General features: G+C 48.9%; 1 protein-coding gene across 1 annotated transcript; it reads left to right on the forward strand.

The window, feature by feature from the left end:
* The first annotated feature begins 185 nt into the window (after window positions 1-185).
* On the forward strand, window positions 186-14,281 carry PRSS46P (Putative serine protease 46). The gene is made up of 5 exons (XM_008260530.4): window positions 186-344; window positions 755-932; window positions 1,115-1,374; window positions 2,336-2,499; window positions 13,893-14,281. Exons 1-5 carry the CDS (start codon window positions 260-262, stop codon window positions 14,130-14,132), a joined length of 927 nt encoding a protein of 308 aa, XP_008258752.1. The 5' UTR covers window positions 186-259; the 3' UTR covers window positions 14,133-14,281.
* Window positions 14,282-14,308: the final 27 nt, after the last annotated feature.

Consider the following 14,308-nt stretch of genomic DNA (forward strand, 5'->3'; position numbering starts at 1 on the left):
AGCACTGGGCACTGGCAGCGCCATGCTCAGACGGGCCTGAGAGCAGCCTCACCACGTGCTCCAGGAAGGGCCTTGCCATGACCAGACTGTGTCCTTCCGGAGCCCTGCCCCTGCACAGCCGGGGAAGCCCTCAACCCTGTGCCCACTCCCCACCGTCCTGAGTAGACAAACCATGAGTTCTAGAATCCTCACATGGCGGCGATAGCCTGTCCGCCCCGCCCCAGGTTCCGGCATAGGTGAAGCTGACCATCTGCATGCCATGGCTTGTGGGCAGGGGCATCCTCAGGGCCCTCTCGTGTCACCACTGCCTGCCGCTAGATTTGAGAGTCAGTCCTATTTGGAAGGTAAGGTTTCAGGGACACAGCCAGGGTGGGAGGGTCTGGTTCCCTGGGGCCTGTGTCAGCTGTCCTCATGCTCCAGGGGTCCCTGTCTGTCCATATCCTGATGCACATGTCCTTTACACAGGAAAGACTCAGACAGTGCTGGGTAGTTCCAGTTTTCAAGGTGACCATGAACATGTGACAGAACAGCCATGCTGCAAATGGGAGAGCAGGGGCTGGTATTGTGGCACAGTGGGTTAAGTCACCACTTGTGATGCCAATGTCCTGTGTGAATGCACCTGGCAGTGATGGCTTGTGGCAGGGCTAGAAGGTGGCTCTCTCCACTCGGACAGTCTGAGTAACCAGGGGTGTATGGGTCGCCCTTTGCCACACAAGAGCCTACAGGGCACAGCCCATCTCATATCTTTCCACAGGGCCGTGGTTCCAGGCCTGCGGTCAGACCAACGTGTCCTGCAAGATGGTCAAGGGGAAGGTGGTGGAGGTGGGCAAGTGGCCGTGGCAGGTGAACATCCTCTACCTAGGCCTCTACCTCTGCAGCGGCTCCCTCATCCACCACCAGTGGGTCCTCACAGCTGCACACTGCTTACAGAGGTCAGTCAGCGGGGCCCGCTGGGCCCAGGGACTTTGCTTTCTGGCCTTGGGGGTGGGGAGCCTGGTGAAACCGGGACCTGGGAGCTAGAGGCCTGCGCGGGTGGCTCCATGCTCAGGCCTTGTGTCTTCACCTACGGTTGACCTCACTGCTGGTGATCTGCCTTCTACCTGTGGTCCTGCAGATCCAAGGACCCCAACCAGTACTCTGTGAAGGTGGGAGTGCAGCAGCTCCCAGAAAACAACACTCAGCTCCTGATCACTCGCATCGTGATTCACGAGGACTTCAACAATCTCATGTCCCAGGACATTGCCCTGCTGAAGCTCAGGGACCCCGTCTCCTGGTCCCCCTTCATCCAGCCCATCTGCCTCCCCAAGAACAATTTCAGGCTAACCATTGGAACCATGTGCTGGGCCATCGGCTGGGGATTTGCAGAGAAAAAAAGTGAGTGAAGGCAAGCAGAGGTCCCGAGACACCTGCCCTTGGGGCACAGTGGCATCATGGCTTGGCCACTCATTTCTTTACTCATCACTCAGCAGGCATCTCCTGAGCCCCTGTTTGTGCCGGACACTGTCATGACCCCTTTCCGATCTATAACTCTGTATTTATTTCAAAGACAGTGAGGTCTCTTGTCCCCTGGTTCACTTTCCAAATGCCTGCCACAGCTGGGACTGGGCCAGGCCAAATCCAGGAGCCAGGAAGTCCATCTGAATTTCCCATGTGGGAGGCAGAGACCCAAAAACTTGAGCTCTCACCTGCTGCCTCCCAGGGCACACATTAGCAGGAAACTGGAATCAGGAGCAGAGCCTGGACTGGAAGCCAGGCACTGTGATATGAGCTGTGGTTGTCCCAGGCAGCGTTTTAGCCACTGTGCCAAACTCCTGCCCCATCACTCTGGTCTAAAAGACACGCTTGCCCTGCAGAGACCAGGTTCCCAAAGCTAACTGCAGTGCCAATCTCTAACCATGGCAGGAAGTTATCCTTTGACTGTTAATGGGATTTGCAGTCCGTAGGCGGCACGAGGGCCATGACCCCAGGTGGTATGAAGGCCCTGAGGAGGCTCCTCTAGCCACTGTACATGTTGCTTCCCTAGAGGCAACCATGATTCCTGGCGGTCTGGTTCCTGTTGATACCCTGGGCTCCTAGAACTGGAGAACCTTTGAGTCCTGCTGTCCAGCACTCCCACACTCGGGGTCCTAGGGGCTTGCCTCCTTGGCAGGTGGCCATGGAGCAGTGCTTCCCTCGCAGCCTCATTCACTGCCTAGATGTCCTTCCAGTGAGCTGGGGCTGAGGTCTTCATAAACTACCTTCCACTCACATTAGCCAGTGTGGACAGCTCTGAGATGGAGTTAGGGCAGGAAGGGGGCGGGGAGGGGATGACAAAACAGGAGCTCGCTCTCTACAGAGACCCCCAGGCCTCCCTACAGTCTTCAGGAGATGGCAGTCAGGATCCTGAACAATGACGTCTGCAACCAGCGGTACCACTTCCTCTTGTCGGCCGGCCAGAAGAAACTGATCGGGAAGGACATGCTGTGTGGCGGCTCCGAGTGGGGCTTGGACACGTGTCAGGTGCCGAGTGTGTGGGCCGGGCTGGGGACGAGGCTTGGGGGTCGTGGCCCTGGGAGAACATGTGAAAAGACTTTCCCTGAGCGTCAGGTTCCTGCTCTGTGAAATACCCTTCGCCCCTGCCACAGCGATGGTGGTGATGGTGGAGTGTCTCTGGCTGTGGATGTTTATCTGAGGACCAGCCACGTGCCAGGTGCCGGCCCAGACAGCTCTGCATGGACGGCATCATTCTGTTTGCGTGCTTCTGCCTCTCGCACCTCTGTCTGGCATTGTTTCTGAGATGTACCCGTCTTGATGCATGCAGCTCTCGTTCAGGAACAGCTCTGTGGCATTCTCTTTGGTGAACATGCCACAATTTGTCCTCTTGTTGACAGACACCTAGGGGGCTTCAGCTTTTCAGATCCCTGTCTCCGCTGCTCTGAAGTCTCTCACGCATTTCCCTGCTTAGTGTAGAACTTCTGTATGGAAGTGGTTGGGCCCTCGGATGTATTTTTTTTCATCTTTAATAGTCATCACCAAATTGTTTTCCAGAGTTGTCATCTTAGCAGTCTGTGTTCTGACAGCAGTGTTGGAGCGTCGCACTGCTCTCTATCTTGCCAGGCTATGCGGTGTTCCATTATCATGGCTGGGATATTGTGCCCCATTGTGACTGCAGCGTGTGTGTCCCCAAACGCAAGTGCAACTGGGTGTGTTTTCATGTGTTTATGCACTGTGCATAGTTCCTCTTCTATGAATCATTTATTCATAGACTTTGCACATTTTTCTATTGTTTGCTTTTTCTTTTTTTAAAAAATATTCTGGATGCTAGTTCTGCGTTCATTGTGCACGTTGCAAAAATCTTTAGTCAGTCTTCCGTTGATCTTCCTTTTGTTTCTACTGTCCTTTGCTGATAGTAATTTGGATTTTACTTTAGTCAAATATATCATGTTTTCCTTTCTGGTTTATGTGTTTGTGTCTTATTTAAGAAATCCTCCCTTTTCCTGAGGCACATAAAGAGGTTTTCTTCTATTTTGTTCCTAAAAGTTTGCAAATTCTGTTTTCCAGATTTTTGAGTCCATGTGGCATTTATGTGGTGAATGGTGTAGGGTAGGGGTCTATTTTAATTTATTTCATCATTTGGGCTGTCGATTGTCTTATACTGACCCTACCAGCCCCCACATATATCAAGCTTCCAGACACACACGGTCTAATTTCTTGAGTTGGACACCCAGATAACTTAGCTTGGGGTTGTTTTTTTTTTTTTTTAAGATTTTATTTATTTATTTGAGAGGTAGAGTTACAGACAGTGAGAGGAAGAGAGAGAAAGGTCTTCCTTCTGTTGGTTCACTCTCCTGATGGCCATAACAGCCAGAGCTGTGCCGATCTGAAGCCAGGAGCCAGGAGCTTCTTCTAGATCTCCCACGTGGGTGCAGGGGCCCAAGGACTTGAGCCATCTACTACTGCTTTCCCAGGCCATAGCAGGAAGCTGGACTGAAAGAGGAGCAGCCAGGACTAGAACCGGTGCCCATATGGGATGCCAGCCCCACAGGCGGAGGATTAACCTACTGCGCCAGCGTTCTGGCCCCTGCTTGTTTTCTAATACAGTATTTGAGGCTACAAATTCCCTCTAAATACTGCTGTAGCTTCATGCTGTAAAATTTTAAATATAGCAGGTTTTTCTCATGCAGCTCTAAATGTTTTGTATAATTTTGCTTTGATTTTATTTTGACCCATGCATGGTTTTCGTTACTGCTGTTGATTTCCAATACAGGTTCCCTGTGATCATAAAACTAGGTCTATAGTGGTACTAATTTAATGGAATGTATTGAGACTTGTTTGGTGGTCTAGTATGTGGTTAAATTATCTAATGTTTATTTCATTATTTTCAGTTTCAATAAATTTGCTTTCCTTGGGCTTGATTTTATATTTTCTTGAGCAGAAAGTTCAAACTGTGTTGAAAGCATTTAAGGTCATGAAATCACCTTTGATTTGAGCTTTGAATTCATCTTGTAAATGTTGTACTGTTGTGATTTTATCATCATTATTTTAAAATATGTTTTGTTACTTGGGAGGAAATGTACCCTATACATAAACACAAACATTAGAAAATGAAACTTTTCTGTAATCAAACTACCTTGAAATTTCCACTTTAAATTGTATGGGAGTATAGCCCAAATACTTCTTTCTATGCATATGAAGCCCTAAATAAGTTTTGGATTTTTTTTTTCTGGTTTTCACTTTTAACACAAATATGTTATATCACTTTATTACTCAGCTTTTAAATTTTCTCTTAAAATATATCTTTTTTTAATTTTTGGCAGGCAGAGTGGACAGTGAGAGAGAGAAACAGGGAGAAAGGTCTTCCTTTTACCGTTGGTTCACCCTCCAATGGCCGCTGCGGCTGGCGCACCGTGCTGATCCGAAGGCAGGAGCCAGGTGCTTCTCCTGGTCTGCCATGCGGGTGCAGGGCCCAAGTACTTGGGCCATCCTCCACTGCCTTCCCTGACCACAGCAGAGAGCTGGCCTGGAAGAGGGGCAACCGGGGCAGAATCCGGCGCCCCGTCCGGGACTAGAACCTGGTGTGCCAGCGCCGCAGGCGGAGGATTAGCCTATTGAGCCGCGGTGCTGGCCTAAAATATATCTTGAACTCTTTTCCATGTCTATACATATAAATATATTCTGTTCTCATCAACTACTGGATAATAATTCTCTCATGTGGCTATATCACAGCCTATTTTACCAATGAGTATCCTGTTGGTAGACAATTGGCCCATTTTTATATGTTTTTATCATGTCAGAGTAAAAATCTTTATATGTTTATCTTTTCACATTTGTTCAAGAATTTCTCTAGAATAATTTTTTAAAATTCCATTTTATTTTATTTTAAAATATTTATTTGAAAGGCTGAGTTACAGAGAGAGAAGAGGGAGGGAGGGAGAGAGAGATATCTTCCATCCACTTTTTCACTTCCAAAATGGTTGCAACGGCCAGGGTTGGATCAGATTGAAGTCAGGAGCCAGAAGCTTCTTCCAGTTCTCCCACGTGGGTGCTGGGGCCCAAATACTTGGGCCATCTTCCGCTGCATCCCCATGCCATTAGCTGGGAGCTGTATTGGAAGTGGAACAGCCAGGACTTGAACCAGTGCCCATATAGGATGCTGGCATTGCAGCCAATGGCTTAACCCATGACACCATAGCACTGGTCCCTTAAATTTTAAAAATAGTTTACTTTTTTGTAGATAGCTAGGTAGAGAGAAAATAACTCCTACCTTTTGGTTCATTCCTCAAATGCCTACAATAACTGGGGCTGGGGCTGAGTCAGGCAAGAGCCAGGGACTCAATCCAGATCTCCCTTGCAGGTGGCAGGATCTACCGGAGCTATCATCTGCTGCCCCTGAGGGTGGGTATTAGCCAGAAGCTGGAGTCAGTAGCAGAGCCGGGACTTGATCCCGGCACTCTGACATGGGTTGCGGGAATGGGAGGAATCTTAACTGCTACGCCATATGCTTGCTCCCTAGAAAAACAATTAGAGGTACAACTAAAGGATCAGCTGTATATACATTTAAAATTTAATAAATACTTACAAATTAGCCGCCCCAAAGATTTAATTTGTTTTTATTATCACCGACAGTAGACGAGTGTCATTTTCTCACATCCTCACCAGCATTAGGTATCATCTTTGTTTTAACTTTCATTTTATTCTAGACTAAAAGTTGTCTTATTTTCATTTTAATTTCGTGACATTGAACAGTCTGTAAATTGCTTGTATAAACAGGATATTACATAGGAATTGTCAACAAAAGCACCAGCATATTTGAATGCACATCAGAATTCAGACGGGTGTGTACTGATATTCTGCTCTGTGTCTGGAAGGGTCAAGAGGGTACAGCGGGAGGAGATATTGCCAGGAGGGTTTCTCTGGAGAGGGTGGGTCCTACCAGCTCAACCTGCCCCCTTTAAGGGATGGGGTGCTTGTCCTGCCCTTCAGCTCCCATAGGAGGAGCTACAACAGGGTCACCTGCAGGGTGGGATGAGCACGGATAAATCCTCTCCAGGCCTGGCTTGCCTGTGTAGCCTGGGAGGTTAAGACAGCCCCCTGCTCTGCTCACCCTCCTGCCTTAACCCTGGCTTCTGATCCTGCTTCCTGCTAATGTACCTGGGAAGGCAGCAGATGATGGCACAAGTATTTAGGTTCCTGTCACCCATGGGAGAGACCGGGATGAAATTCCTATTCCTGGGTCTGGCCTGGCCCAGCCGTGGCCGTTGTGGCCATTTGGAGAGTGAACCAGTGAATGGATGAACTATCTCTCCATCTCCCCCTCTCTGTCACTCTGCCTTTCAAATAAACAAATAAATCTTGGGAAAAAAAAAAGTTTGTATATATGAGTATTTCCCTGAATTATTTTCATTCTTTAGCTGTGCTTAGAAATACCTTTTTGGCCGGCGCCGCGGCTCACTAGGCTAATCCTCCGCCTTGCGGTGCCGGCACACCAGGTTCTAGTCCCGGTCGGGGCGCCGGATTCTGTCCCGGTTGCCCCTCTTCCAGGCCAGCTCTCTGCTGTGGCCAGGGAAGGCAGTGGAGGATGGCCCAAGTACTTGGGCCCTGCACCCCATGGGAGACCAGGAGAAGCACCTGGCTCCTGCCATCGGATCAGCGCGGTGCACCGGCCGCAGTGCTCTGGCCGCGGTGGCCATTGGAGGGTGAACCAACGGCAAAGGAAGACCTTTCTCTCTGTCTCTCTCTCTCACTGTCCACTCTGCCTGTCAAAAAAAAAAAAAAAAAAAAGAAAGAAAGAAATACCTTTTCCATGAGAGTAAAATTAGTCATAATGTTCTAATTATTTTCCTTAATTTTTTTTTTAAATTTTCATTCATCTAGAGGTTTGAGAGGGAATTCTGCTTTATTTTTCTCTAAATGGTAGCCAGTTCTGAATTATGTATTGAATACGGATGGATTTTTTCAGTGGGTGAAATAGACGAGACCTGTTTATTATATGCAATTCCCATCTTTCTTTGGTGTCTCTCTGTAGTCTCATCCCTAGGCCACCACCACTCTGTAAAATGATCGTAGCATATGATTCTTTTTTGTTTGTGGTAATGCAAGTCCCTCTTCCTTCTTCTTTTTTTGAAGAATTTTCCTGGCGGTTCTCAGAGGTTCATTCTCATTGAGCAATCTGTGAATCATGTTGTAGAAAGAAAATCATGTCAGGGATTTTTGGCAGAAATTAACGGATGCATTTAGGGAACGTGGACCCTTATTTTGGTCTGTTCTCCGTGTCCCCAGGTCCGGAGTCTGTCGCGCTCCGTAGTCACTGCAGGCTGCTGCTAGCAGGTATTCCTAGGTGTTACAGAGGCGGCTTTGTTGTGAGCAGGGTCTTTTCTTTCCTTGCATTTTCTGTTGATCTTACATGTTTGTTGTGCGTTTTCTTTGTAATAAACTACCTGCCTGATGGAGTTGATTCTCTATGAATTTGATTAACCCAGAGACATAATCCCTACAAATAGCAATGATTCGCCTCCTTCTTTGCTATGTGTGTGTTCCTTTTTTTTTTTTTTTTTTTTTTTTTTTTGTCCACTGCAACGCCCAGAACTGGATCCCAGACCACAGCTGTCTTCCAGGAGACTCTGTGTCATTGGGGTTTAGGTGTGTTTCTTGGAAACAGCTTAAAGGCAGGCTTTTCAACGTGTCTGAGTGAGTGTCCTTAAGTCAGTTTACCAAAGACTGGAGTTTTTGTCCCCTGACTCTGTATTTTGTCCCCTGACTCTGTTTTTGGTTTTGATTTTCCCCTTGGCCCCCGCTCTGGTGTAATGGGTTACAAGTTGCATATGTAGATTTGATTCTGCTCTGGGTACCCTCTGTTCTCCACGCACGTCTTTTCAGTGGAGTTAGTGCCAAGAACTCATCCATGTCCACAGCTTCCTTAGCAGGGCCAGAACCTTCCTGCCTGCCCAGTCTTCGTTGGCGTCTCCTGTTGAAACATCTCCGAGGGCAGCTGACAGGGCTCTTCCACATTAGCTGACTGTTTCTCCTTGACCCTCCAGGGCCTTCCAGGCCTGTGCTCACATGAGCTGCTTCTCATTTCCTTGATTTGCCCTTGTTTCATAGCGTTGGGCGGCTTTCCCTGGGACATCCAGGAAGCACATGCTTCCTCGTGGGAGTGCTGCTTACCTTTCCCCCTGCAGGCTGCTGCGAGGCGGGCTGCCGCCTTCCTGCTGCATGGGGGCTTTGTTCCCTGGGTGACGGTTGTGCCTCGTGAGTGCGTTTGCTGCAGCTCTCAGGATGGCACTACGTTCTCACTCAGTGCGCTGAGCCTGCTTCACAGACAGATCGCTCGTGTCTGCCTTCCAGGAGGTCCTTCCCCGGCACGGCGTGTGTTTGTTTCATCCATCTGTTGGATTCAGGCACATACTGTCTTTGTCAGCACACGTTTTAGCTTGTTTGCTCATCCACAGACACTGTGTGCTGAGCCCCGGGCCAGGCACAGGACAGCAGGATGCCGCTGGGTCTGGGAGAGGTCCCAGCCTGCGGAAGAAACCCTTGCACTTGGCCCGACGCTCACTGCCTTTTCTTCTCTTTTCCCTCCAGTAAGGAGGACTGCACTCTATGGAGCAGAGCGGAAGTCACTGTCCCTTGATCAAGTTGTAGTATCAGGGCTCTGCTTCACCTGCAAAATGTTCGTCCGTTGCAATGGCACAGATGATCCCCGCCTTAGACCCTGGATCCAAGTTGCCTGTGAGGCCTGTCTTCCTTTGAGTAGTTGTTCTTGGGCAATATTTTGAAGTTGGTTTGCTCATAGTTCTTGGGCTTGTCAGGCTTTCTATTGCACTTTGAATTTGATTAAATGTTTTACATTTTCTTAGAGATTTTTCATTTCATGCAGAATTTAAATCCACAAAGAGGAAGTTGTAAACAGTCTTGAGATTGTGCAAAAGTATGTTTTCCATGGATGTGGTTGTAGTCTGTTTTACTCAGACCACAAAGCGTTTGCATTTTCCTTGTCTGTTTTTCTTCATTAAGACTTACAAGGTGCTAATGTGTTATTTTTTAAAAAAAGATTTATTTATTTATTTATTTATAAGGCAGAGTTACAGAGAAGCAGAGGTAGAGGGAAAGAGAAATCTTCCATCCACTGGTTCACTCCCCAAATGGCTGCAAAGGCCGGAGCTGAGCTGATCTGAAGCCAGGAGCCAGGAGTTTCTTCTGGGTCTGCCAAGGACTTGGGCCACCTTCCACTGCTTTCCGAGGCCATAGCAGAGAGCTGGATCAGAAGTGGAGCAACTGGGACTTGAACCGGTGCCCATATGGAATGCTAGCACTGCAGGCAGTGGCTTTGCCCATTATGCCACAGAGCCAGCCCTATCTGTTATTTTTTAAGAACAAGTAATTGACTTAATTTCTCAAGTCTATAATTTTTTTACTTTCAAATGTATGTCTTTATTTTTTTTTCAAGTGAGTTGAGCTGAATCTACAATGATAAATAATTGATACTAATAAAAAGAGTTTATTATGTTCTCTCTTATTGTTAAGTGTTTTAGACTGTACTCTACTTTGTGCAGGGCATACCGCACATGGCATTGCGTGATGTTCTTTTCTTCCTGCATTCTGTGCAGTTTAACCTTTCTGAAAGCCACTTTTTGGTTTCCATTGATGCGATGATTCCTATTTTGTGACTGAATGCTGACTTTAGTTCACTGTGGCAAGAGCGTGTCCACATGCAGTAGATGTCTGAGTGTCTGTCTGTCTGTCTATGTTCCTGCTCTCCAGGGTCCTGTGGTCAGTCATGTCTGCAGCAAGGACTCTCACAATGTCGTGCTGGCTTGGTTCTCTCCTCCATCTTCCATCTTCCCTCCCACAAAAGGCTGACCTCTAGCTGGTGTGAGTCGTGACCTAACTTCAGTGAGACCGGTTGTGCCTCTCTGCTAGCTTTAATTTCTATTTAATGAAATCTACATGTTTCCCCTCTTGAGCTTTGTGGGTTTTAAATCTTATGTTAAAAAATATGCCTCCTTCCAAGCCATGTAGACATACCCTTATGTTCGTTAATCAGCTTTATCTTTTTTTTAATTTTTTTTATTTTTTGACAGGCAGAGTGGACAGTGAGAGAGAGAGACAGAGAGAAAGATCTTCCTTTGCCGTTGGTTCACCCTCCAATGGCCGCCGCGGCCGGCGTGCTGCAGCCGGCGCACCGCGCTGATCCGATGGCAGGAGCCAGGTACTTATCCTGGTCTCCCGTGGGGTGCAGGGCCCAAGCACCTGGGCCATCCTCCACTGCACTCCCTGGCCACAGCAGAGAGCTGGCCTGGAAGAGGGGCAACCGGGACAGAATCCGGCGCCCCAACCGGGACTAGAACCTGGTGTGCCGGCGCCACTAGGCGGAGGATTAGCCTAGTGAGCCGCGGCGCCGGCCCAATCAGCTTTATCTTTTTTACTTTTCATGTTGGAGTTTGTAATTCTTCTGGAGTACGTTGTGGTTTGATCTGACCTCACTTCCTCCATCTGCTGAGTCAGTGTGTGCCCCGTCCACGGAAGAGTCCTCCCTGCGCATGGCCCTGATGCCTTCTGTCGCCTTCCAAGTCCCCTCATGTGCAGGCACCAGGTTACGGGCTCGCCATTGCCCCATTGGTCTGTTTTCCTGTGACTCTGCTGGTTCCATGCTGCTTGCATAATTATAGTTTGAAATCTGTCTAACTATGTGGTAGGTAAATCTGCCCCCAGCCTGTCTCTCCAGTTGTCTCTTGTTTTTCAAAACTGTCATAGAATTCATGGATCAGTATAATATTTATCAATGATAGAATCAGATGGTCAAGTTCCTAAAAAAAATTCTGCTGGCATTTTTTTAAACATACATTTACTTATTTCTGTTTTACTTGAAAGGCAGGCAGGCAGATACCCCCACACACACCCCACCCACACAGAGAGAGAGAGAGAGAGAGAGAGAGAGAGAGAGAGATCTTCTGTCCTCTGGTTCACTCCCCAAATGTCTACAACAGCCAGAACTGTGTCAGGTCAAAGCCAGCAGCCAGGAGCTCAATCCAGGTCTCCCATGTGAATGACAGGGACCCAGGTAGTTGAGCCATCACCTGCTGCCTCCTAAGGGTGTGCATTGGCAGGAAGCTGGGTTGGAAACAGGAGCCTATTCTCAAAGCAGGCCCTCTGATAGGGGATTTGGGCATCCCGGGCAGCATTGTAACCACTGCACCAAGTGCATACCCCTTCCTCCTCCTGCTGGCTTTTTAATTGGAATTTCTTGAACTCTGGAGATCAATGTAAGGAGAAATCACATTATTATAGTTTTGAATCATTTTTGCTCTGTTGCATAGAGACAAAGGAGTTTATAAAACATGTATGGGGAGTAAAGCTGAACGCAAACAACGTCCATTCACTTACCACAAGCCTAAGCAACATGAGCAGTCTTCAGAACGTCTGTGGGAAAGACACATTATCTTTTTGTTCCATTTTCCACGAATGTTCTGAAGTCCCCTGTAGTGCCTCCCACTTGGTAATTCCCGGGTTTTCTGTTGCAGGGCGTTGTCCTGGGACCTTGACCTGTCTGTGTGCTGGGCGCCGTTTGCGGAATGAGGACGCGCTCTGTAGAGCGGCATCTCTGGGAGTGCTGGGGCTTGCTTGAGAGCTCGCTTCCTCCGGGCAGAATCTGTTTGCTTCTGCCAGGTGCCTGGGCACTTGACTTAACAGCTGCCCTTGGCTCAAGTTTTGGGAACCATGCAGACCGGGCAAAATCAAATTGCACAGTCACACGCGGGCAGCATTCCCAGGGTGTCCTCACTCTGAGAGGGGCCCTTTTGTGAGGCAGAACTTTCTGTAGGAATTCTCCTCCCAGGCTCCCCTCCTCAGGAAGGCTCTGGGCTTGGCCTTTTGTCCCCCATACCCATGAAGCAGGCTGAGAGAACCAAAGCCTCGCCGGGGCACTGGGTTTGCCCCTGGGGCAAAAGCTGCCTTTGGGCTCCGCCGACCTGAGCTCTCGGCGCGGCAGGACTCGCTCAGGCCTCTGCACGCTGCGTCTTTTCTTTCCTGTCTGCTCAGCCACGTGTTTATGATGGTGCAGTTTTGGAGCCCAGTGTTGCAGTGCAATGGGTTAGGCCTCCGCCTGCAATGCCGGCTTCCAATCTGAGTGCTGATCAAATCCCAGCTACTCTGCTTCTGATCTGGCTCCCTGCTAATGTGCCCAGGAGGGCAGACCAAGATGGCTCAAGTGCTTAGGCCCTCACCCCCCGTGTGAGAGACCTGGATGGTGTTCCAGGCTTCTGGCTTTGGCCTGGCCCAGCCAGGCCATTGCAGCCATTTGACAAGTGAACCAGCCAATGGAAAGATTAGTTATCTATCTATATTTATCTCTATTTATCTCTAACTGCCTTTCAAGTAAATATTTTTAAATTAAAATAATAATAGTTTTTTTATTTTTTAAAGATTTATTTATTTATTTGAAAAACAGCGTTACACAGAGGCAGAGAGAGAGAGAGAGAGAGAGAGAAGGGGAGAGAGAGAGAGAGGTCTTCCATCTACCGGTTCACTCCCCAGATGGCCGCAATGGCCGAAGCTGGGTTGATCCAAAGCCTGGAAGAGCCAGGAGCTTCTCCCAGGTCTCCCAAAGACTTGGGCCATCTTCTACTGCTTTCCCAGAGAGCTAGATCAGAAGTGGAGCAGCCGGGACTCGAACCAGTGCCCATATGGGATGCTGGCACTGCAGGCAGCAGCCTTACCCGCTATTCTACAGCACTGGCCCCATAATAATACATATTTTAAAAAATCTCACGTTTTTCATTATCTTCAGCAAGAGGTCAGTTAGAGTGTCTTGGCTTCCATATGGCAGGAAACCAAACTGAGAACTGGCATTTTCTCATTGTCTTGCAAGGTGTCTCACAGGAGCACAGCAGAGTGGTTCTGCGTCTGGGTATAGATCTGCTGTTACGTGCTGAGGCCTAGTTTGATGATTTTTTCCCCTTCAGTATTTTATATCCTCTTCATTCGATTGTGCCCTGTAACTCTTAGTGTGCATTATACTAAAAAGTAAATGCAACAAGCTGCTTTTCTCATTCATAACATTTCCCAACATGACGGAAAAGTGTAAAGCAACACTTTAAAAATCGTAAGGACCCCAGAAATAGTACCTGGTACCTTCCCATGTAAAGATGACTGTTCATCTATGCCCACGTTCCCACAGAAAGAGGGAGCTGGCCTGCACGGGGCCCACTGGGAAAGACTGTCAAAGGCAGCACCTTGGGGGTCACCAGGAGTTAAAGGGACAGCGGGGGAGGGTGCCAGGGGGAAGCAGGAGAGTGAGCTTGGGTCCCCGTGCAGAGCCGCTCATGGCCAGGTCTCCTCTTGAGCACAGCACAGGCTGGAGCTGGCTCGCGTGGACCCACCGCAGCCACCCTGACGCCCCTCCCTCTGCTCCGCAGGATAACTCGGGCAGCTCCCTCGTGTGCCAAGTAAACAAGACGTGGATTCAGGTGGGGGTGGTGAGCTGGAGCTTCAGCTGCGGCCGGCGCCAGTTCCCCAGCATCTACACCAGCACCCCCCACTTCACCCAGTGGATCAAGAAGCAGATCTCTGACATGAGGTTCGTAAGCCGGGCAGGCTCTGCCCTCCTCACCGGATACATTCTGCTGATCTCACTGGGCTCCCTGTGGCTGCTGTGAGCCAAGTCCCAGATGGTCACTCCGGAGACGGCGTCTCCTGCCCCTCTGCTGCGCGTGCAGGACGGGTGGAGGCAGCAGGTGTCCAGACAGCAGGGCCCAGTGACCTTGGGGACGGATCGCAGATCAATGAAGACCTGTTAGCCACGGAAGATCGTCGTTCTTCTTGACTTTGGCCA

This window comes from Oryctolagus cuniculus, chromosome 10 (genome assembly GCF_964237555.1).
Source record: "Oryctolagus cuniculus chromosome 10, mOryCun1.1, whole genome shotgun sequence".
In the NCBI taxonomy this organism is placed as follows: Eukaryota; Metazoa; Chordata; class Mammalia; order Lagomorpha; family Leporidae; genus Oryctolagus; species Oryctolagus cuniculus.